Genomic DNA, 25695 nt, shown 5'->3' with positions numbered 1-25695 from the left:
CGCAGCGCCAACGCGACAACCCGACCATCCGCCGCGTCAACGCGACCACTCGGCCCATCTACGACGTCAACACGATCACTCGGCCCACCCCGCAGCGCCGACTTCATCTCACACGCTTCTATAGCGTCACGGACACACCGCGAAGCAGTCCCTCTCACACGCTTCCATAGCGTCACGGACACACCGCGAAGCAGTTCGTCTCACACGCTTCTATAGCGTCACGGACACACCGCGAAGCAGTTCATCTCACACGCTTCTATAGCGTCACGGACACACCGCGAAGCAGTCCCTCTCACACGCTTCTATAGCGTCACGGACACACCGCGAAGCAGTTCGTCTCACACGCTTCTATAGCGTCACGGACACACCGCGAAGCAGTTCTTCTCACACGCTTCTATAGCGTCACGGACACACCGCGAAGCAGTTCATCACACTCGCTTCCGGAGCAACGGATCTACGACGGCAAGCAGATCTCCACACACGCTCCCGGATCTACGACGGCAACCAGATCTCCACACACGCTCCCAGATCTACGACAGCAAGCAGTTCATCACGCTCGCTTCCGGAGCAACGGATCTACGACGGCAAGCAGATCTCCACACACGCTCCCAGATCTACGACAGCAAGCAGTTCATCACACTCGTTTCCGGAACATCGGACCCACGACGGCAAGCAGTTCCTCACACACGCTCCTGTAGCATCACATCCCGACCGCAAGTAGTTCACCACTCGGCCCTTCCGGAGCGCTGAACCAACGAAGCAAGCAGTCTCAACTCACGTATACGTCATCACCCGACAAAACACTACTTTTGTACAATTACTACGAAATACACGCCTACTTTATAGTTCTATCCCTCTGTGTCATTCTTGGGGAAAGGGAGGTAAACCGATCTATAGAGGAAATAGAAATATCTGTCTCGAACCCTGACCACGGCGAGCTATACCGCCTCCCAAAACAGGGTCGTTACACAAGAAAGGAAGCTACCTTCGGCCAGCCGAAGCTTATATACCCTTGTAGATAAAAGAATACTCACTCGGTGCAATTCCAGATTCAGCGTTTCGATTTATTTCAATGTTGTTTTTAAGTAGTCAAGAATCAAAACGCCTACTTCCTACAAAGTTACAATGAATTTTCTTATATTTGTTTGGGAGCCTTAAGATATAGTGGTCCGATCCGGCTCGCTACGACATATGTACTACCTGCAATAGAAAGAAGACCTTCGGGAAAGTTTCATCGCGATAGCTTTAAAACTGAGAGACTAGTTCGCATAGAAACGGACAGACGGACAGACGGACAGACGGACAGACGGACATGGCTAGATAGACTCGGCTATTGGTGCTGATCAAGAATATATATACTTTATGTGGTCGGAAACGTCTCCTTCACTGCGTTGCAAACATCTGACTGAAATTATAATACCCTCTACAAGGGTATAAAAACTTATTTTTTAATCGACTAGAACTAATTTTTTTCACTCGTGAAAGTCGCATCCAGAAGCACTCCAAATGGTGTGTTCTGTACCGCATCTTTTGTAAAGGAAAAATGGACACCAATCCCGAACGTTTCCCGAAGTTGAAACCCATTCCCGATGCGTAAAAAGGGAGCGCTCCAGGAGCGCTGAATAGGACAGCACCCATTTTGCCCTGCTTTGCTGTAAAACGGAAGTGAGAAGTTCAGCGATCGGGCATGCATGCATCGGATGCTGGATTCTGGATGCGTTCCCTTTCCTACTGGGTGGCTCTAGAGCGCTCTCATGCTGGCTTTTGGGAAAGAGAGCGAAAAGCCAGTTGAAAAGACAGCACCAAAAAATCGTGTGCAAAAAAAATCATATGGCGTTATCCATTTTCATATTCTAATGTCTTTGCACCAACTCAAATTTTGAAAATTGAAACATTAGTATCGCCTTTGAGTGGACACTCATATTATAAGAATCACAAAAGAGAACGCTATTGTCTGATGGGTATCCCGACTATCTAACACTTGTAACTCAGCTAAAGGGAGTGCGAGGGAGATGGGATGTGTAACGAACTGATTTTGTAGGTCTGCTCGCTACGAGATTCGTGCGGCTAGCTCAGAGAAGTTATGTGTTCGTCCCACCAAATTTATGTAAGCGTGACCGCCCAGTAGATCAGTGAGAAAGCACAGAATTCACGGGTTCGAATTGGGTTTATTGCGGGTATGATTACAGCGGGCTTGGTGGCTCGGTTGGTCTTGGTGTCGCCACTCGTGGTCCTCGGTGCCTCCTAGTGATGCTCGTCTCTCCACGACGGTGCGTCGCCTCGGTGATCGCCTGCCTCGTTGACTCCGTGCTCCGGTCTTGTAGCTCCCTGTAGCTCCCCGTGGACGCTCGGCGATGTTCTGCTCCGATGCGTTGACTCGCCGACCACACGTAGCGCCTCGGACTCGCAAGGAGATCAGCCGTGTGGGCTTAGGGAAGCGTCACCGTTCTTAGACTAGGGTGAACAGGAGCTGCGCTCTACAGGGCAACGCCTATAGACACACAACTGCCTGTCCCTGGCTCTGTCCCGGATGGTCCCACTAGGCTCTTGCTCGGATCGCGCTGACAGTCTAGGTGGACACCTGGAGGCTGCCTAGTGCTTAACCTTGCTTTACGCCTGGTGTAAACGAAAGTTCCACCCTGGCCACACCCGCTGGCTCGTTCGTGACGTTTCCGTGCAGCTCGATGTCCGATGCTCTGCTCCGGGATGCGTTGGTTGTGAGGTTGGACGTAGCGTGGCTTTTGGTACTTGGGGTTACGGACACGCCGGTCACGGCTCGTAAAACCGTGGGTCTTTCTAGACCAGCGCCTTGAACTGACAAACGGTCGGTTCTCTCTAGGACAGCGCCTTGAAATCACGACGGGCCTAGTCGCTCTAGGACAGCGGCTTGAAATGACCAATGGCCTGTTCTCTCTAGGACAGCGCCTTGAGATGACAATTGGCCTGTTCACTCTAGGACAGCGCCTTGAAATGATAAACTGCCTGCGGCTCTCGCCCCAAGTTCACGATCTCTTATCGCAGGACTTCACTGCTCGACTCTGAGGGACACGCCAGACGCAATGCAAGGCTTTAGTCGGACAGGAGTAGGAACAGTTTGCTTTGACTTAGCCGTGTGATGCCCTCCGGACCTCAGCTACCTTTGTCTCAATTCGGAGATTCCTGATGATCCAATCCCGAACGTCTCGACATAGCGATCTTGGTCCTTGTAGGCTCCCACGGCGCTGCTTCCGACGACTTGACTTGGGTTTTTACTTGTAGATTACTTGGCACTGATTGACTGACTTATTCACTTTGATATCTTGACTGATCTTGATCGTCTGATCCAGTTGCCAGCGCCCGGCGGCTTTATATAGGGCCTCCGGGAACCGTTATTTCCCTTTTGCGCTTTGCCCGCTGAATACCTCCACTCCAGGTCCAAAATCCGTGGTCCCTGTTCGACCCACTTGTCCTTCACGCACGGCCTTAAATTGTTCTTCTGCATGCTGCTGCCGTCCCGCTGATTCTGTTGTTGCATGTGGCACGCCTGTGTGCCGCTCTGTTGCTGAGAGGTGGCACTTGTCCTCCTGGTCCAAAATCCGGTGCAGTTCCGTTATTTCCTTTTGCACACACGGTACTCTGGCTCTGCCCGCGAAGTCTCCACTCCAGGTCCAAAGTCCCTGGCTCCGGTTTGAGCCCGTTGTTTTTCTCGCCCAGCTTCGAACTGGACATCCGTGTGTTGCGGCCGTCCCGCTGATCCTCCTGGTGCACGTGGCACGCCTGTGTGCCGCTCCGCTGCTGCGATGTGGCACTCATCCTCCTGGTCCAAAGTTCACGGCAGAGTCCAAAGTCCGGTGCAGTTCCGTTATTTTGTTTTGCCCCCACGGCACTTTGGCTCTGCCTGCGAAGTCTCCACTCTCTCACTCTCCGCCATGACTCTCCAAACTCTCTTTGTGAGAGTTCTCTCTCTTGACCTCGAAGTCTCCAAACTCTCACTCTACACTTCTCGGTCTCCAAACTCTCTTCTACACTACTCGGTCTCCAAACTCTCTTCGCCGCGCCGCTACTACGCTAATTCGCAGCGTAACTGGTAAGCGGCCGGCCATCCGTTATTCTAGCTGCTGCTATTTGTGATGAGTTATTCAACTCCTCACAGATGTCTTCTACATTTCGATAAGTATAAATATACACAAAAAAATTCCATTTATACTTCTCGGAAATCTTTAGAGGTGTGGGCGCCAGACTCGGCTAGTGACCCTGATCAAGAATATATATACTTTATGGGGTCGGAAACGCTTCCCTCTAGCTGTTACATACATTTGCACGAATACAATATACCCTTTTACTCTTCGAGTAACGGGTATAAAAACATTTTTGAATGGAATGCCAAAGGAGGGATAATTATAACCGTTACTCGTAGAGTAAAAGGATATATTGTATTCGTGCAAAATTATGTAACAGCTAGAAGGAAGCGTTTCCGTCCCCAGATCTGTATGACCGCTGAGATCGCGGAAACTACAAAAGCTAGCTTTCTAGCCTGGGATTACCCACACATATTCATTGGCTTCCTACGCAGCGCAAGTTTGTTACATCGATGTGCCACGCCCCCCCTAACGCCCACAATCGCCAAAAACGATTTTAAAATGTGTCTGGCGGACCATTAAATCAATCAAAGTTTTTTATCTCCTTCTCCCGTGCACTGCAAGCTGAGTGACGGGTATCAGATAGTCGGGACACCAACCCGACTATAGCGTTCTCTCTTGTTTTATGCTGGATCTTATATCATCAGTCCTTCAAATCAATTCCTGTTGATATTGGCCTTGCTATTTCGTTTTACCTTTTCCTCTTTGTTAATTGTTCCTGTAATTTTTGTTTATCAAAGACGAAATTTTAAAACTATTTAAACATAGGTATTATAACTTATTTGTAATCAAATAAAAACACCTCTTAACGAGGTAAAAAACTAGTGACGATCGCACCTTCAACATACAAAAGTTATGATATCAACATTTGTGACGAAAAATTATTACACTCGTCATTAAATACACTTTCTAATATTTTCTCATTCGGCCCGCCCTAGCATACTATTTTAGCCTTTTTACCTTCATAGGCATTTTCTATTGCAGCGTGCCGAATGAGAAAATCTTAGAAAGTGTATTTAATGACGAGTGTAATAATTTTTCGTCACAAATGTTGATATCATAACTTTTGTATGTTGAAGGTGCGATCGTCACTAGTTTTTTACCTCGTTAAGAGGTGTTTTTATTTGATATCAGAAGTTTTTGTTTGTTTATATTTGCTCTCATAGGAGCTAGTATATACATTTAAATTTAAATTGGTCAATCATAATTTGTAAACCATTGTATTTAAACAAATTAAGTTAAAAAGGCGTTTAAGTATTTCAAAATACCTTTTAAACGAGGTATAGCACATGTCGGTACCTTTAGTAGTGTAGAACTTACAAACTAACGAAATTTAGCTATTTTTAGCTTTTTCCCGCTAAAGTAGCGGCTTTTTCCAAAAGTCGTAGAACAAAAGATTCCTATATGGAACTCTTAAGTGCAAATTTACTGATTCCATGACCCTAAAATACAGTTTGGATACCCTCCCACAAAATTCAATACTCAGGGAGCGTTAGTTGTTCTGAGCTGGCAAAAGTGGCTATTTTCGTTTCTAAATAACTTTTAAACGCGATTTTTTACATAAACATGATATATACCAAAATTTAAGGAATCTCAAGGGCTATACAGTTTAAAGTTGTAAGGAAAATCGTTAGAGCCGTTTTTGAGAAAATTTAAAAAAAGCTAAAAAAAAAAAGTTTAAACAAATTTTCTTTTGTTCATATCTTTTTAACTATTACATTTACACAAATTGCATATAAAAGGCGTTTATAGCATTTAAAAATACCTTTCAAACGAAATGCAACACAAGTCTGTAGCTTTAGTAGTATAGAAGTTACGGCTTTCCGAATTTTAGCTATTTATAGCTGTTTTCCCGCTAAACTAGCGAGTTTTTCCAAAAGTGGTAGAACAAAAGTTTTTTATATCGATGTGATGAACGTCATATCAAATTTTCAGAACTTAAAAAACATATTTTGGACAAGTGGACAAGTGGACAAGTGGACAAACTGACAAACAGAATTAAATTTTCATTTTGGGAAGACGAAGAAAATCTTATTTTGGCTATAACTTTTGAACGGAGAGTCGGATTTTGACAAATGACCCCTCATTCGACGGGTATTTTCAATAGGAATACAACTAAAACATTGCGAGGGGGCATTTATCCCCACCGGCCCCAACAGCTCCAAAATTCGAAATTTTCACTTTTTCACTTTTACTGCTCTCTCTCCCAAGCCAATTGATTTTCTTAAAGTCTTGGTATGCAATCCTTTAAGTTTTTGCAATACCTTTCGATTGTTGTATTACTCATTACGATCGGACTATCACAGCAGATTTTCAATTTTGCGGCTATATAATAGTAGTCGCCTTCGCACACTCTCCTGGTGCGCTTCGTCACTACATGGACTGCCGTTCATAGTGATAATGTTATTTCTTGATAAATAGTTAATTACCTAGAACGTAGCAAAATCCATTTTTTTTAGCACATAGTTAACGAAAAGGTAAAATAAAAACCAAATATAAAAAAGGCATCAATAAAATCAATTTGATATTAACCGCATTTTATCATTGATATTTTGTTTTTATTCACATACGGGGGTGTTACAGAAAACCATTCCAACCGAATTTCTCCCGAATAGCAAATCTCGGTGTCACAGACGTCATTTTTGACAGTTTCTAAATCCCCCGTATTTTGCCGGACGTTTTGATAAAATTAGCCAACTTACAAATGTTTCCCAAAAATATAACTTTATTCAAGACAACTCTAATGAATTTTATGAACTACCTGCATACTACGATTTTATACCTATTTCGGGTTATATTTAAAAATATGCTTTTTATAAAAACTCTCGAAAAAATTAGCTAAAAAAACCGTCGGCAAACCGTCTACCTGGCAGTGTTACCAATTAGCTAGCACTTTAAAATACCAAATTTGTCCAAATTTCGGAGTAAGTTATCGAAATGTTTTGTTAACGAATTATTTATTCAAAGGTACTTAGTATTGTCGTTAAAAATAAAACTTATTTCTGGTAAAAATTTTATGGTAAAAGAAGTTGTAGTTATTGAGAAATTAATAAAAACAGGCCGCCTTTGCAAAAAGTTGGCATCACTGTCGTGAAAAAATTTCCTATTTTTGCCGGGTGAAACGCCGGCTGTGAAGAAGAAGAAGATATGTAAGTAAACAAGTACAACATTTTTGTTTATTATTAATTTAAACTAATAAACGTTGCTAATTTTCAGGGGTAAACATAGGTCACCAGCGCAAGACGCTATATTCTTGCGATTCATTCGCGATAATATCGACATTGCCAAAGGATTTACTCGGGGCGACGCATTCTGGTGACCACCGCTTGGGAGGATCTGGCCACTGAGCTAAATGCCCATGGACCACCATGTAAAACCGCTGACGGGTGGCGCCGAGTAAGTACAGAGTATGTACTTTATACACACTTGTCTATTAAATGTGATTTTTGGTAAATAAATTAAGGTTTGGAAGGATTGGAAGCAGAAAAAGATTGCGACCAACAAAAAGGAGACTAGGGCGACAGGAGGTGGTCCCTTTCAACAGGAAGCATTGACGGCTTCGGAGGACGCCATAGCAGTCGCTATCGACCTCTACCAGATGGTAGAAGGAATAGCCGGGGCTGAGGCTTTTGGGTTAGGCAAGGAAGACGAGCTCCCAGCCCCTTTAGGTAACTACCATATAAACCCATCGATTTACAATTTTTAATTTACAAAGCTTCATTTGAGCCATCAGCTAAAAGGCCTCGAATGGAAATCAGTGCTGCTCCCCAAAGTGAGGACGAAGACACGGTCGAAGAACCCGCCATCTTCCAATTGCCGCAAGAGTCTCCAACTCCAAAGAGAAATTCCAAGGCTGGATTTCATTTAAATGGAAACGCCGATCTCAACACCCTTGTAGCCGAAGAAGGTGCAAAGATAGCTGAAATGGCTGATGGTATTAAGAATTTAAATAAGACCCTCAAGGATGGAAACGATGCCATTGTAAAACAAATGATAAAGCAAAATGAACTTATTGCATAGGCATAGTTCATAGTTCATAGGCATTTTCTATTGCAGCGTGCCGAATGAGAAAATCTTAGAAAGTGTATTTAATGACGAGTGTAATAATTTTTCGTCACAAATGTTGATATCATAACTTTTGTATGTTGAAGGTGCGATCGTCACTAGTTTTTTACCTCGTTAAGAGGTGTTTTTATTTGATATCAGAAGTTTTTGTTTGTTTATATTTGCTCTCATAGGAGCTAGTATATACATTTAAATTTAAATTGGTCAATCATAATTTGTAAACCATTGTATTTAAACAAATTAAGTTAAAAAGGCGTTTAAGTATTTCAAAATACCTTTTAAACGAGGTATAGCACATGTCGGTACCTTTAGTAGTGTAGAACTTACAAACTAACGAAATTTAGCTATTTTTAGCTTTTTCCCGCTAAAGTAGCGGCTTTTTCCAAAAGTCGTAGAACAAAAGATTCCTATATGGAACTCTTAAGTGCAAATTTACTGATTCCATGACCCTAAAATACAGTTCGGATACCCTCCCACAAAATTCAATACTCAGGGAGCGTTAGTTGTTCTGAGCTGGCAAAAGTGGCTATTTTCGTTTCTAAATAACTTTTAAACGCGATTTTTTACATAAACATGATATATACCAAAATTTAAGGAATCTCAAGGGCTATACAGTTTAAAGTTGTAAGGAAAATCGTTAGAGCCGTTTTTGAGAAAATTTAAAAAAAGCTAAAAAAAAAGTTTAAACAAATTTTCTTTTGTTCATATCTTTTTAACTATTACATTTACACAAATTGCATATAAAAGGCGTTTATAGCATTTAAAAATACCTTTCAAACGAAATGCAACACAAGTCTGTAGCTTTAGTAGTATAGAAGTTACGGCTTTCCGAATTTTAGCTATTTATAGCTGTTTTCCCGCTAAACTAGCGAGTTTTTCCAAAAGTGGTAGAACAAAAGTTTTTTATATCGATGTGATGAACGTCATATCAAATTTTCAGAACTTAAAAAACATATTTTGGACAAGTGGACAAGTGGACAAGTGGACAAACTGACAAACAGAATTAAATTTTCATTTTGGGAAGACGAAGAAAATCTTATTTTGGCTATAACTTTTGAACGGAGAGTCGGATTTTGACAAATGACCCCTCATTCGACGGGTATTTTCAATAGGAATACAACTAAAACATTGCAAGGGGGCATTTATCCCCACCGGCCCCAACAGCTCCAAAATTCGAAATTTTCACTTTTTCACTTTTACTGCTCTCTCTCCCAAGCCAATTGATTTTCTTAAAGTCTTGGTATGCAATCCTTTAAGTTTTTGCAATACCTTTCGATTGTTGTATTACTCATTACGATCGGACTATCACAGCAGATTTTCAATTTTGCGGCTATATAATAGTAGTCGCCTTCGCACACTCTCCTGGTGCGCTTCGTCACTACATGGACTGCCGTTCATAGTGATAATGTTATTTCTTGATAAATAGTTAATTACCTAGAACGTAGCAAAATCCATTTTTTTTAGCACATAGTTAACGAAAAGGTAAAATAAAAACCAAATATAAAAAAGGCATCAATAAAATCAATTTGATATTAACCGCATTTTATCATTGATATTTTGTTTTTATTCACATACGGGGGTGTTACAGAAAACCATTCCAACCGAATTTCTCCCGAATAGCAAATCTCGGTGTCACAGACGTCATTTTTGACAGTTTCTAAATCCCCCGTATTTTGCCGGACGTTTTGATAAAATTAACCAACTTACAAATGTTTCCCAAAAATATAACTTTATTCAAGACAACTCTAATGAATTTTATGAACTACCTGCATACTACGATTTTATACCTATTTCGGGTTATATTTAAAAATATGCTTTTTATAAAAACTCTCGAAAAAATTAGCTAAAAAAACCGTCGGCAAACCGTCTACCTGGCAGTGTTACCAATTAGCTAGCACTTTAAAATACCAAATTTGTCCAAATTTCGGAGTAAGTTATCGAAATGTTTTGTTAACGAATTATTTATTCAAAGGTACTTAGTATTGTCGTTAAAAATAAAACTTATTTCTGGTAAAAATTTTATGGTAAAAGAAGTTGTAGTTATTGAGAAATTAATAAAAACAGGCCGCCTTTGCAAAAAGTTGGCATCACTGTCGTGAAAAAATTTCCTATTTTTGCCGGGTGAAACGCCGGCTGTGAAGAAGAAGAAGATATGTAAGTAAACAAGTACAAAATTTTTGTTTATTATTAATTTAAACTAATAAACGTTGCTAATTTTCAGGGGTAAACATAGGTCACCAGCGCAAGACGCTATATTCTTGCGATTCATTCGCGATAATATCGACATTGCCAAAGGATTTACTCGGGGCGACGCATTCTGGTGACCACCGCTTGGGAGGATCTGGCCACTGAGCTAAATGCCCATGGACCACCATGTAAAACCGCTGACGGGTGGCGCCGAGTAAGTACAGAGTATGTACTTTATACACACTTGTCTATTAAATGTGATTTTTGGTAAATAAATTAAGGTTTGGAAGGATTGGAAGCAGAAAAAGATTGCGACCAACAAAAAGGAGACTAGGGCGACAGGAGGTGGTCCCTTTCAACAGGAAGCATTGACGGCTTCGGAGGACGCCATAGCAGTCGCTATCGACCTCTACCAGATGGTAGAAGGAATAGCCGGGGCTGAGGCTTTTGGGTTAGGCAAGGAAGACGAGCTCCCAGCCCCTTTAGGTAACTACCATATAAACCCATCGATTTACAATTTTTAATTTACAAAGCTTCATTTGAGCCATCAGCTAAAAGGCCTCGAAAGGAAATCAGTGCTGCTCCCCAAAGTGAGGACGAAGACACGGTCGAAGAACCCGCCATCTTCCAATTGCCGCAAGAGTCTCCAACTCCAAAGAGAAATTCCAAGGCTGGATTTCATTTAAATGGAAACGCCGATCTCAACACCCTTGTAGCCGAAGAAGGTGCAAAGATAGCTGAAATGGCTGATGGTATTAAGAATTTAAATAAGACCCTCAAGGATGGAAACGATGCCATTGTAAAACAAATGATAAAGCAAAATGAACTTATTGCGGAAAACAATCGCTTGTTAAATTTATTAATAAATAAAAACATCTAGCTACAAAAATTTAAATACAGCTTTTTATTCAAATTATGTTCAGCGGCGCCTTAATGTTGCTGTGATTTCATCTCGAATACTCGATGCTTCTGAAGGTTCATTATTTACTTCATTTACATCTTCCTCACTCGCATCATTTTGATTGTTGTACCTTTCAACATCGAAATCCGGGTCATTGCGATCACGGCAAAGGTTGTGAAGCGCACAGCACACATTAATAATGCGGCTAACCTTTAAGGGGTGGTACAACAAACATCCTTGAAGGGATCGAAACCTGCGCTTAAGAACACCAATGGTTCTTTCTACAACATTTCTGGCCGACGGCAAATGTTAGGGGTCAAAACGAAAGGTTCCAGTGGATATCCGGAGTCCCCAAGAAGCCAGCTTCCGCGGACCCCACTATCATATTTTTGTTGCAGAAATTCTCTGGCCAGGCTCATATTCCAAGCAAATGAATCGTGAGTTGCCCCTGGCATTACCGCATCCACAAAGAGTATTCGTAGATTATAGTCACAAATCTGTAGATTATATCAAACTTAATACTAATACAGCCTTAAAGAACGACATTTAAACAATTGACATACCCACAGATTGCACAGAAACACTTTTGAGCAAACATCAAAATATCAACTCACAATAGTTGCATTTATGCTAAAATACCCCTTCCTATTCAAGTAATGGGACTCTCCTTCATTTGGCTTAATTATTTTTATATGGGTGCCATCAATACATCCAATAAATCCAGGAATCCCGTACTTATTGTAGAAATGGGTTTTAGATTTGAGGATAGCCTCATTGGTTTGGTCAAATTTAATGAATTTTGGGCAAAGATCCTTTCCATCAAGGGAAGAACATCCCATAATATTTTGCAAGCCGTGGTTCTAGAAAGGGCCAGGTCAGAGTCCTTCCCAATTACTCTTTGAAAGGACCCAACTGCCAGGAACCGCAGAACCGTGGCCAGCTGGAACAAGGGCGGGATTGATGATTTTGGGATGTGCTCCTCAATCAGATGAAACACCATTATAAATGTATGTTTATCAAGTCGGAAATTGTACCGAAACCTAAAAGTTACAAAAATACTTAAAGTTCCAGCAGAAAATACACTTGAAATTATCTTACGTTTCATCTGTTTGCGAAAGAAAATCGGACGAGCTTCTAAGTATTTTCCTCTGTAGCCTAGCCTTTTGAAGTTTTTGTCTTCGCAAGTACTCCAGAGCAAGAATTCGCGCAGATGGCATTTTGCTTTAAAATTCTTGCCAACTTATAAACGTAAGTAAACAAACGCAGCCGCTGCAAACAGCTGTTCAGGGCTGCAATATGTACATAGCCTGGCGGGTAATTCAAATTTTTAATTTTTTCTTTTATTGTGTACAATATGCGCTTTAAACATATATTATTTTTGTAATTTTGCAATAAAAACATAAATTGAGTTTAAAACTTATTGGAAAATAGTCAAAATAAGTCAAATAAAATTCGATAATTATTGAATATTCGATATTTAGTGTATGCATCCAGCCCTCGTCGTTTTTCGGTAAATTTTCCGAAAAAAGGAAATCTCTCGAATTTCTGTGACTCCTACGGTTTTGATCGGTTGGTTTCTAAACCAACCGTCCCCAAAACCGTCGACGGTTTCTGTGACACCCCTGATTAAGGAAGGAAAACAGCAATAGGAATTTTAAGCGGAACTGTGTTTCCACAGAGAATCACTTAAGAGCGCAGCTGATCGGCACAATCAACCCCGAACCTGTAACGCCCTAAATCTGAAAGCGTACAAACCTTATCAATATAATAATTAGCTTAAAGATTTGGACACGGAGTCCATCTGTCATAAATTGAAGTAATAATATTTAAGGAAAAAACTAATTTAACTGGTGTTTAAATTTGAAGCCGAGACACGCACCACGGACAGAACCCCCTTAACCCGCTATCGCACTCGTGAAGTTGGCGATCGATATCACGATTGATACCAGGGAACTGGTTCAGGGAACACGACGTGAGCTGAAGTGCGATCTCTTGGAATCTGACTTTTTCTCGTTGGTTTCGACTTTTCTCCGACACGCCAGAAATTCACAAGCCAAAGACCCGCGCACGACGCCAAACCCCGCGTGTTATTTCTCTACCAGTACACTTCCCCTCCTTCTAACCCCACCCGTTCTCGAACCCGATCGACGACGCGTGTTTGGTTTCGCATCCACACGACGTATTCCGCTCGAGAGCTCCCTCCTTAGAATCCTCGTAGACTCCGAGCCTAGTATATCCGGAGTGGGCGACCCCCGTAGCCCCAAGCTCACCCGGCGGAGTTCCCCTCCCCGTAGCCCGCAGCCAACTCCAATTGGAATCATCGGAGTTCACTGCCAAGCAGTGCGATCGTCCTTTCAGTGTCTCGCCCCGCCACCAGAGGGCGTTACTGACGGGTCCCACCCGAGCTCACTGCCAAGCAGTGTGATCACTCTCTCAGTGTCTCGCCCCGCCATTAGGGAACAGTACTGACAAGTCTCATCCAGGGACCGTAAATAATCATTATTTGAGATTTTTATTTTAAAAAGACTACTGTGATTTTTTGTTTTAAACGTCAAAATTAACGTTCTTTTTACTATTGTCCACAAAGTATAAGCATGTCAACAAATCTGGAAAGCAAGTTAACTGTTATTTGTTCATGTCTATAAAGTGCATAAAAACCAGTTAAATTGTTGACTAAAACTTGTACAAATCTCAGTAGGCCTTTTAAAATAAAAATCTCAAATAATGATTATTTACGGTCCCTCGTCTCATCCAAGTGTTCCACCAAGCAGTGCGATCACCCACTCAGTACCACGTTCTACCACCAGGGGGAGCCTCAAACAGGATCCTCCCTGGGTTTCGCACGAAGCAGTGTAGTCGGCCCCATTCCCACCGCAGGCCGCCAGGCGGCGCTCTAATAGATGCCTAGTCGTCAACCTCGTGTTCAGATCGGTTTGACTAACGGCTCTCGCGCGCAAAAGCATACTCGGCGACTAGGACCCGTGCGAAAACAACCCTTTACGATCGACTACCCCGTCGAAGAGCACTCGTATCCGGGCGTCTTACAGCCTCCCCATATAAATTCCTACTACAGGTCCCACCCTTCTATATAAATTTCTTGTATAGGTTCTTTGGCCCCGATTGAGATTCTACCCCGGCCAGCGGACTGCGTTACAAGTGGCGCCCAAACAGAGACCTGATAGGGAGAAAGACCAGGAAAACTACCACCTGTATGGGGAGTGCGTAGCCGCCGAGTGAGTGACGTAGCCTAAAGGTTTCCGCGAAAACAATCGAAGACTATAACAAAAGTGTCCCGACCGGGGAAAATAACCTTGACGAACTAGTGAACGCGCCCGGTGTCAAGACCACGAACTAACTCGCTATCCACGCTATCGAGTGTCTGTGAAAATACAAACTTATAGCCCAAGAATCCCAATAAAGATAACGAAGGCATCATTCCAAGACAACACATCAAAGGCTCGCTGCAAGCATGGACCCCGACCAGAAAATTACCCGTGAGTCCGTTCCACACTTGTTTCACAATCCCGGGGTCCCCTCGCGGTGGATTTATTCCCGCTTGAAGGCCGAATTACTAGCTTTTGCTGCCGAATTCGGGTTCTCCGCCAAAACTTTGTCACCCTAGTTAGAAAATCGGATCAAACCCAAGAGGTGTGGGCTTGACTCGCCGACCTAGGAAGACAATATACATCACGTGCCCCGAGCCCTGCACCTTTGGGGGAAGACAAAGCCTATCTCAGCGGCCCCGCCTCGAACATAAGCGCCGGAGCAAGCCCCGGTGTCTCCCCCGTAGACCGGTCTCGAATTACCCCTAGCCCCACGGTTACTGCCCCCTCTCCGGTCGGCAGTAACCAAGAAACTTTCATGGAGTCGAGCCATGACCGGAATCGTCGCGAGATTGTTTGCGTCCCCGAACGAATTCGTAAATGGGGCCTCCAATTTGACGGGTATTCAGACCCCTTAGCGTTCATCGAGCAGGTCGAAAGTCGGGCCTTATCCTACGGGATCGAACTAGGACTCCTTCCTTAAGCCTTGGCAGAGCTGCCACCGAGTTTGAGGCCGTTCAGAAGCGGAGCCTCGGGAGGAACAACTATAAATTTAATTTAATTTATTTGTTTATTGTATCCTAGCGTTACAAGTTTTTGAAACTTATGAATTAGTACGCTAGTCACTCCGTGTTGATAATTATAGTAAATTTATAGCTGACAATATTTCTTAAAAATACTACATAGTTGTTTACAAAGGACTTAACTAAACTTATCTTTAATTGTTAGAGTTATTTATTTTTAGAAATTCTTTTAATTTAATTTTAAACTGATTAGCACTTCTTATTGATTTGAGAACATGAGGCAGTTCGTTCCACAGGCGCACAGCATTGATGTAGAACTGTCTCTGAGAACACAGTAATCTTGTTCTCGGATGTATTAAATTATTAGTTCGATTTGATTGGGCATGCACAAGTTTGTCAGCGAGGTAGGTTGGTTCATTTGTCATTATAATCTTATGAACGAAAATTAGAGTTCTAGAATCTATCCATTGCTCTAACTTCATATCGTAAATAGACTCTGCCAGGGTGGATATGTGTTCTGCTCTTCTTTTATTAAATACGTATCTGGCTATGGAGTTGAACCCTACTTTTAATTTTTGAAAGTCCCGAGTATCGCAATGGCCAAAGATTTCAACACAATAAAATAATGAGGGTAGTAGGTACATTTTTGCTATTAGGATCTTAAGGTTTCCTAGTTTCCTAAATCCCTAGAAACAACTATAGCCCCTAGAAATACGACAGCGTACCGCTCCACTTCACAAGGTCAGACCCAACCTACGTTCGCTGAGATAGCCCCCTAGGGAACCCACACCGTACATCTCCAGAGCCCAGAGCTGCCCCGCCAGCTAGGTTTAACCGTGTGACCGCCCCGAACGACGAATAGAAGTGCGGGATGCTTGCCGAAATTGCGGAGCACCGGGACACTTCAGACGCGACTGCCGGAATCCACGACAGTACTTTTGTTGGGACTGCGGACGACGGGACGTCCAATCCATCGGAGAACCGCCAGTAACCGGACCGCTTAGGGTAGAGAGAGGAAGGATCGCCGCAGAAGTCGACCTTGGCGGACACGTACGGTTGGCCACCATCGACACCGGGGCATCGAGAAGTTTCATTAGCGAGGACATCGCCGACGTAGTCGGTCAGCCACACCAGTTTAGGGAGATTCGCACCCAGATTAATCTCGCTGACACGTCTCGAGTCAAAGTAACGAGGTTACTCCTTGCTGACGTGACGCTCGCCCGGAAGACAATTCAGGTTCCCCTTCTAGTAATGCCCGGCGTGCTGGAACCTTTAATCCTAGGGATGGATTTCCTCGCTTCTATCAGCACTACCCTCCGATGCGGTACGGCAAGCCTCACGCTGTCCCGACAAAGACCCAGAGAAGGTCAGACGATTAGGTATAGTGAGCCACGGCCTGACAATCAAGGCAGTCCATCAGAACCACCACCTCGACGGTTGGTGGGAAAACTCCAAAGGGATACAGCCACGGCAGCTCCCAAGCAACAGGAACGTGTACGACCGGCGCCTGCCGTGGATAACCCCTTTCACCTGGAGCCCTTGGCTGACACCGCCATAGCCCAGAAAAGGAACCCTTTTCGAACGGAACCTCGGCTAGGCATAGCCAACCACGAAACAGAGCCACAGCATGACAGGGATGGGCCCGAAAAACAGCACAGAGTACGAGAAACGCATTGCGTTACAGCATGCAAGGAAAAAGACGCGAACAGCAACACAGGAGGAAACACCAGCATGGCAGCCGAGGACCACGACAGGAAACACCGGGAAGAACACGCCGAGAATCCACGAGGGACATCCGATACGGGCACTGTGTCCCAGGGGGGTCAAATACTCAATCAGGAGGGCAAGGAACGCGGCTGCGAGAATAATCCGGAGGTTCAAGCGTTCCTTAGCGAACAGCTAGCGCGATTTGAAGGAATGGCGGGGGTATCAAACATAGCGGAACACCGGGTCACCATGAGGGACGACCGGCCGATTAAACAACGCTATTTCCCAAGGAACCCTGCCATGCAACGGATCATAGACGAGCAAGTAGACGCGTTGCTGGAGCAGGGATGTATCGAGCCATCGCGTAGCCAGCACAGTGTTCCTATGGTCTTGGTCCGGAAGAAAACCGGCCAGTGGCACAACTAAACGCGAAATCGATTCCGGATGCGTACCCGTTGCCGCGTATTAACCACATCTTAGAGCGACTGAGAAACGCGAAATACATTTCGACCCTATATCTGCGCAACGGGTACTTGCAGATACCCGTGGCCAAAGATAGCCGGGCATTTACCGCATTTACGGTACCTGGCCGCGGCCTATTTCAATATAGTGTCATACCTTTCAAGCTGCATTCGGCCCCGGCAACCTTTCAGCGAGCCCTAGATAGCGTTATCGGGCCAGACCTCGACCCATACGAGTTCGCCTGCCTCGATGACATTATTGTCATCGGAGCCAGCCTAGGGGAACACATGGACAACCTGCGCAAAGTCTTCGAACGATTGAGGAGAGCCAACCTGCGCATCAACCAGGAAAAGTGCTCCTTCTTCAAGAGAAAACTGGCCTACCTTGGACATGTGATCAGTGACCAGGGTATCCACACCGACCCGGACAAGGTAGCCGCCGTGCGAAACTTGAGCCCTCCCACTAGCTTACGGGAGCTGAGGAGATGTCTCGGGATGGCCTCATGGTATCGGCGAATCGTGCCCCACTTTGCCTCGGTGGTCCAACCCATGCCGAACCTGCTAAAGAAAAACCGACGGTGGAAGTGGGAATCGGAGCAGCAGAATGCCCAGATTTCTCCATCAAGATGACGCTCCAAACTGACGCCAGCAACTACGGACTCGGGGTAGTGCTAACCCAGGAAATCGACGGCCAGGAACGAGTCATTGCCTAGGGAAAAGGAATGTTTTGCCATCGTCTGGGGAATACGGAAACTGCGATGCTACCTCGAAGCCTATAGTTTCGACGTAATCACCGACCACCTGGCCCTGAAATGGCTAGACCAGATCGAAAACCCCACCGGAAGGATTGCCAGATGGGCCTTAGAGCTCCAGCAATATCAGTGCGATGTACATTACCGGCGCGGGAAGTATAACGTGGTAGCCGATGCTCTCTCCCGGCAACCACTAGAGCACTTACAGTGACTCACGGACGGCGAACACCAGTGCAAGTGGCTGCAACGAAAGATGAAGGACGTTCGGGACGATCCAGAGAAGTTTCCCGATTTCATCATTGAAAACGGAGAACTATATCGCCATCTCGGCCGCCGTCAAGATGACCAGGACTATGTGCCCAGAAATCTGTGCTTAGCAGCAGAACATCGGGATCGAATCCTACATGAATGCCATGATGCCCCCACAGCCGGACATCTTGGTATTATGAAAACCATCATCAGGATCTCGCAGAAGTACTACTGGCCGGGGATGTTCCGCGACGTACGACGACACGTGCGATAATGTATCCCGTGCCAGAAATACAAGTCGGAGCAGCGACAACAGGCCAGAAAGATGGTAACGAGACAAGTCAGCGAACCCTTTGGCATTCTGTGTGCGGATTTCGTCGGACCCTTGCCCCGCTCCAATGAAGGAAATACCATGCTCCTCGTCTTCTTCGACATATTCACCAAATGGGTCGAGTTAATCCCCCTACGCAGAGCAACTACGGCGACGTTGATACGAGCTTTCCGCGAACGGATCATCAGACACTTTGGAGTCCCAAGGAAATTGATGTGCGATAATGGTTCACAGTTCACCAGCAAGGCATTCAAGGACTTATTCAAGGAAACGGGAGTGGAACCCCAATTCACTACCCCATACTGCCCGCGAGAGAATCCGACCGAGCGCGCGAATCGCACGGTGAAGACCATGATCGCCCAGTACGTGGAGAATGGGCAGAACACCTGGGATATGTTGCTACCAGAACTCTCGCTCGCGATCAACACAAGTGTCTCGGAATCGACCGGGTATAGCCCAGCCTTTCTTTTACAGGCTAGAGAACCACGGCTACCCGGATCCTGGTACGACAGCGTAACTCCCGGAACAGCAACGACGTCCTCGAGCCCATCGGAGAGAGCGGAACGCCTGAAGGAGATCTTTCAGATCGTGCGAAACAATCTCCAAAAAGCCAGCCGAGAACAGGGGAGACATTATAACCTGCGTCGTCAAACCTGGAAGCCTGAAGTGGGATCACTGGTCCTCGTGCGACAACATCACCTGTCTAAAGCAGCAGAAGGGTTCGCAGCAAAGCTCGCCCTGAAGTTTTACGGTCGCTTTCCCGTCACCCAACGTCGTCCGAATCCGCCTACCCGGCCAGCGGAAGGGGCGACTTGCTAATATTGGAGATTTAAAAGCGTTCCTCAACCTCCCTTTGTGTCTTTATTGCTAAGCATCAATAGAACTAAGCTAGTTTAATTGTTTTTTTCACAGAGCTGACGGGCGGAAATGGAGACAATCATACTGTCGTCTGTCCCAGCTGTCCAGATAACCGCCAGTCGACGACCACAAGGGATCCTCGGCTACTCCCAGGAACGGCGTACGCCGAGAGATCCACCCGGTCATGCCCGACGGGTAGGGGCCAGCCAGGTGTCTCGTGAAGAGCGACCCCATCCTCTCCCGGATCCTGTGCTCGGACATCATCTCGCCGGGCAGCGTCGAACTGCGTCCCGGAATCCAGCGACTCCGGGAACGAGTCGATGCCGACGCCACCTCGAGCCGGGGGAGCCTCGCCGCACTACACGGACGCGGCCGGACATCGGATCTACCCGGATTCCTATGAGTGCTACCCGAGTCCAGCCGGGTTAGCGGAGAGCAGCAGGAAACTACCGGGATCACCCGACCCCCTACCCCAGTGACGATGAGGAAGGACGGTACGAACAAACACCCTATGTCGAGAATGCCAGCGACTCCGATAACGAGGACGCGTACTCGGTGAGCAGCCGGGAGGACGACGATGATCCCAGGGAAGGTGCGTCGCAGTATGTCTACACGGGCGAGGGGATCCGGGGATCCTGGATCTACCTCATGAAGACAAGTTGAAAACGATGCAGATAGAGGCACCGTATCGGCCACCCGATGACCCCATCGTGACCTTCCCACCGTCCCCCGGTGGGATGCACAGGCCCCATGTGCATCATGGGGCCTGATGAGACCGAGGCAGCCGAAGACCTCGGAGTCCCGACGGAATGCCCCGTTGACCTGACCTGCTCGCAGGACGAAGAGATGGGATCAGGGCCGTCCACCTCGCTCCCTCGTGGGCTGTCTGCGACGCTTTCCCGCGGTCCGACTACGACGTTTTTCTTCGGACCATCCCCTCGGGACATCCGCCACACAGGATGAGTCCGGCCCACGACGCTGCCCTACGGGCAAAGCCATTGAGTGGGAGTCGGAATCCAGCGACGACGAGGAGAGCACCGGGCAGCGTTTTCGACGGAAGGAGCCTACGCTCGCCTTGTACCGTATCCGCCACCACCAAGCGATACACCCTTCGACACGGCGTCCCAGCCCACACTCCCACTTGGCGGACCGGGACCGGACACCGAGGCAGTCACCCACGACTTTCCCCTCCCAACAACAGCAGCCTTCACCCCATCAGACACCTGGACGGGAATGTCGCCCACGACACTCGACATCCTGCTGGGGCAGATCTCACCCGACATGGAGAGGCTATGCTGGGAGCCGCCACAAGAATGGCTCTCGAACCAGGTCGACAATCCGCAGGCCGTAACGACAGCCCCAAATATGGACCACTTGGCCACCGAAAGCTGTTCACCCCCCGGTGGCGAGCGCTACCCGCTTCCAACTGGGTGGACATGCAACACCACAGACGGCCAAGTCTCGGCCGCCGCCTGGCAGGCCATCTGTGCCCGACGTCCTGCAGCCCGCATCTCACGACAACGCTTCAGGGTCCCGACCGAGGAGGGCTCATATCAGGTCACCCTATAGCCGAACGGCGCGGGAAACATTTCGTTTCTCCCCCGAAGTAAGGACGGGATGTAACGCCCTAAATTTGAAGCCGAGACACGCACCACGGACAGAAACCCCTTAACCCGCTATCGCACTCGTTAAGTTGGCGATCGATATTAAGATCGATAACAGGGAACTGGTACAGGAAACACGACGCGAGCTGAAGTGCGATCTCTAGGAATCGGACTCTTTCTCTTTGGTTTCGACTTTTCACCACGAGTAGACGTGTGCCCGAGTAACCCTCTGACACGCCAGAGATTCACAAGCCAAAGACCCGCGCCCGACGCCAAACCTCGCATTCACAGTCCTCATCCACGCCACATTAGTTAACATCCTCAAGTTACACATAAGCAAGAACAGTCATTGTGAGGTCAGCAGCCTGGGAACTACTTTCACGAATTGCCAAATATAGACCTGAAATCTAAGAACTAAAATCCGCGTGTTATTTCTCTACCAATACACTTTCCCTCCTTCTAACCTCACCCGTTTTCGACCCCGATCGACGACGCGTGTTTGGTTTCGCATCCACACGACGTATTCCGCTCGAGAGCTCCCTCCTTAGAATCCTCGTAGACTCCGAGCCTATCCGGAGCGTATAACCCTAGTAGACTCCGAGTATATCCGGACTGTAGAAACCCGTAGACTCCGAGTATATCCGGAGTGGGCGACCCCCGTAGACCCCAAGCTCACCCGGAGCAGATCAACCCCGCCGTTCACGCCCGGCGGAGTTTCCCTCCCCGTAGTCCGCAGCCAAGTCCAATCGGAATTTGTTTGCATAAATTCCAAAAATGTTCATAGAGCGCTGTAACTTGGCTCATTTGATAGAAGGATCATTATAAAGATATATACAAACTTTCAAACTTTAGATCTGGCCACGCCTACATTTACCGCCCATATTTTGCAAAGCGCATTGTTAGCTAAATGAGTAAGAGAAAGGTAATTTTTTTTATTTTTGTGTTTTGTAATAGAAAACAATTATATTTTAGTAAATTAAACAACAATATTTACATTTTTAATTTTCTACTGCTTAAGTATAGCTTCTTTACACAGGTTATTGCGATAGCAAATGTCAAGCACCGTGCTAGGACTAAACTTAACCTTGTCCTTAGCTGGAGGGGAAAGATAGAACGGGCAAATACAATTAATGAATTCGTATAACCTATATATCTACAAATACTGTTGCAGACTTACTTTTATATAGCGAGTCATAGCAGATTAGTTATATTCCACAAAACACGGACACTTTGGTTAAAAATATACTACTTTAAAACAATTCAAAAACGATTAACAATATTAAGGCATTTTTCCACTATGCGGTTTTATCGGTATTTTTTGTGTATTTTCGATTGGCAACGCGACTTGGGCAGGGAATGATGCCCATCAAGGAACCATCATACCGGAATACGAAGCCGCGATAGACGTACGCTACGCATGCAGGAACTGCGGTGGAAGAGGCCACTTCGCAAGGGAGTGCCGGCAGCCCCATTTATTATTTTGCGTGCGCGGCAGTCCCTCCTGGACAAGTAGAAGCAGCAGGTTCACCAGCGAGGCACGGCGTACCCAACTCGGATTTAGTCGTGGTTCCCCCAGGAAGATCCAGACCGCGACGGCGCTCACAACAAGCAAGGGGCTACAACTTGAGGAGAAACCTTAGCAAGGAACCGCATTGAAATCGCAGCCCCGTGCTACCACACAGCGAAGGACAGGCCGTGGAGCGAAACCCTTTCCGCCAACGATACCGATCAGATAGGCCGACGCGGGCAAAACAAGTGAGATTTCTAGAGCCATTCCCGCACATTCCTCACGAGCAGACCCTCGGTGACCACCACCCGGCAACACACGCACTTAAAGGATATACCTTAAGTACTTCGCTGAAGACGGTCGTGCTTTTCAATCGCTCCCGAAAAGTTTAGCCCATCGTGGTAATAAGTCTATCTTTATATCCCCACTGGGATTTTCTTATCACTTTCGGTACGCCGATCCACTGTGAAAAGCTCAACTTTGCAGCTTTCCGTTACATAGCTAGCATTTCTCGAGTACGAAATCGCGCTCTGAACATCGCCTGCAGATTACGCTCTCCTGCTGTCTTCTCTCTGCGCCCCTCATCGTTAAATGAACCGCCGCTGGACTTATCGCTTCTCCGTTACATAGCTTCTCAAATACGAAATTGCGCTCAGAACATCGCCTGCTTATCACGCTCTCCTGCTGTCTTCTCTCTGCGCCCCTAATCGTTGGATAAACCGCCGCTGGACTTATCGTTCAACCGCTCTCTTATCCGATCTTGCTGCTTTTTCTCTTATCAATTACTCTTCAACTACACAAAGATGTCTCTAATTTGCTGCGCCAAGAAATGCGAATTTAGTGGCACCATCTCTGGTGATAACTACTTGATGTGCTGGCTGTGTGATAACTGCTCACATGTTAAATGTGGTGGTGGCGGGCATAATGGTAGAATCGGAGATATAGTTGGGAAACACAGACAATTTTACTGGACTTGTACTTTGTGCCTAAGCATTACCATGGAAATGAGAACTTTCATGAGGCAAACGAGAATTGGGTTCCAAAAGTTTCGGACTTAACTCAATGTCCTCTCTGACATATTTGGTTCCGTCGAATCTTCATTTCTGGGACTCAAACTTTTAAGTGAATCTCCCAGAGGGAATATTCCCAATGTTCCCAATATCCAACCCAATGTTGAACTTATTGCCGATAATGCACTGCTCTCAGTACCTCGCACGCCGTTGAACATCTCTGCTACATCGATCACCATCAATACACCTGTACCAGCCTTACCTAATGCCTCAATCAATGATGACCCAGCTACAGCTACTACTGCTAATGTTCCGGATTCCGCTGATGCCGATCATACTCCACTGGATTCAACTTCCCTACATACTGAAGTTACAGATGTTGGTCCTGGCACCTCAACTTCCGTACCACGACCGCTTATAGCAACACCAACCCTACCGCAAATGTTCCCGATCCCGATGAACCGCCGTTAATATCTGTTCCTCGCCCAACTGAACTACCATTGCGCTCAGTCAAACTTCGGAAAGCAATATTTGTGTCCCGCTTGTCACCTGATACTACGCCGGGAGCCGTCAAAAATCATCTGTGCTCCAAGTTAAAAGCTACTCCTGATAATTTTATAATTAACAAATTTAATTTTAACCACACGCGTAAAATTTCTTCATTTAAAATTTTTCTTCCCGACAGTCTCCTATCAGATGCTTTGAATCCTGCATTATGGCCTAGTGACACTTTTGTTCATGAATTTCTGCCTAAAGTCTCGAGCCAGACTCCCAATATTACCGGTTCAAAAAACTAGGTTGCTTTTTTACAGTTAATTATCAAAACGTACGCAGTCTCTTGGGTAAACTTAATCAAATTCACACTAACAGCGCGTCATTTGACTTTAATGCCATCGCTTTTACCGAAACCTGGCTTAACTCTTCCGTTACCGACCATGAAATCTTTGTTCATAAGTTCTCTACTTATAGAACGGATCGTTCTTCTTTTGCTGGTGGTGTCCTTATCGCGGTAAACAATAATTTCTGCTCTGAGTTATTTCCTGTTGCTAACGATGTTGGCATCGAATTCGTTGCTGTAAAAGTTTGCATTGGCTCAGCTTTCATCCTTTTGTCCTGCTCTTATATTTCCCCAACGTCAGATTCCACAGTATATTTAAACCACCTGTCTGCCATTCAGTTTGTGATGTCTGCCGTAGGTCATGCAGACCAAATAATTGTGATGGGTGACTTTAACCTCCCCCTTATTTCCTGGTTCCCCTGTGATGACTCTAATCTTTTGCTACGTAACATTTGTCATAATTTTATCGATGGGTTAAGTTGACGCAGTTAGTCGTGAACTACAAAGTCATCCGAAGCAGTGGGGACTGGAAGCCACCCCTATACATCAGGCACTGGAGGGCTAACGGTAGCTCCAATCCCAAAACGCTAATTGTGGGAATAACAGGAGAAGGGTGCGTACGAGGGTCCGACTAGCCGTAGGTTCTCGACGTGACCTTACCCAAGCAATGATGCCAGACATTCGACTGGGACGAAACCAAATAAAGATGCCCCTCTTGGTTATGCCCACCGTGCTTGACGATCTATTACTTTCTCTGCGGCATTAAGGCCACCCTTAGCTGTGGAGGAGACCACCTACAACTGGGATCCACAACTACCATCCCTCCTGGACAAAAAGGAGCAGCAGGATCACCAGCGAGGCACGGCGCACCGAACGAGGCGTGCGCGGCAGTCCCTCCTGGACAAGTAGGAGCAGCAGGATCACCAGCGAGACACGGCGCACCGAACGAGGCGTGCGCGGCAGTCCCTCCTGGACAAGTAGAAGCAGCAGTTTCACCAGCGAGGCACGGCGTACCCAACTCGGATTCAGTCGTGGTTCCCC

At 46.0% G+C, this 25695-nt stretch overlaps 2 protein-coding genes across 2 annotated transcripts; both read left to right on the top strand.

Moving 5' to 3' along the window:
• Positions 1-7865: 7865 nt before the first annotated feature.
• Positions 7866-11250, top strand: LOC138912101 (uncharacterized). The gene is made up of 5 exons (XM_070211957.1): positions 7866-8099; positions 10405-10406; positions 10479-10584; positions 10652-10856; positions 10922-11250. Exons 1-5 carry the CDS (start codon positions 7866-7868, stop codon positions 11248-11250), a joined length of 876 nt encoding a protein of 291 aa, XP_070068058.1.
• A 3490-nt stretch (positions 11251-14740) lies between these two features.
• On the top strand, positions 14741-18135 carry LOC138912100 (uncharacterized). Its single transcript, XM_070211956.1, has 3 exons — positions 14741-14765; positions 16200-17431; positions 17584-18135. Exons 1-3 carry the CDS (start codon positions 14741-14743, stop codon positions 18133-18135), a joined length of 1809 nt encoding a protein of 602 aa, XP_070068057.1.
• The last annotated feature ends 7560 nt before the right edge of the window (positions 18136-25695 follow it).

The sequence above is a fragment of the Drosophila takahashii genome, chromosome 2R (assembly GCF_030179915.1).
Source record: "Drosophila takahashii strain IR98-3 E-12201 chromosome 2R, DtakHiC1v2, whole genome shotgun sequence".
Classification (NCBI taxonomy): Eukaryota; Metazoa; Arthropoda; class Insecta; order Diptera; family Drosophilidae; genus Drosophila; species Drosophila takahashii.
The sequence above is the reverse complement of the archived record's forward strand: the minus strand, read 5'-3'. Positions and strand labels throughout refer to the sequence as shown.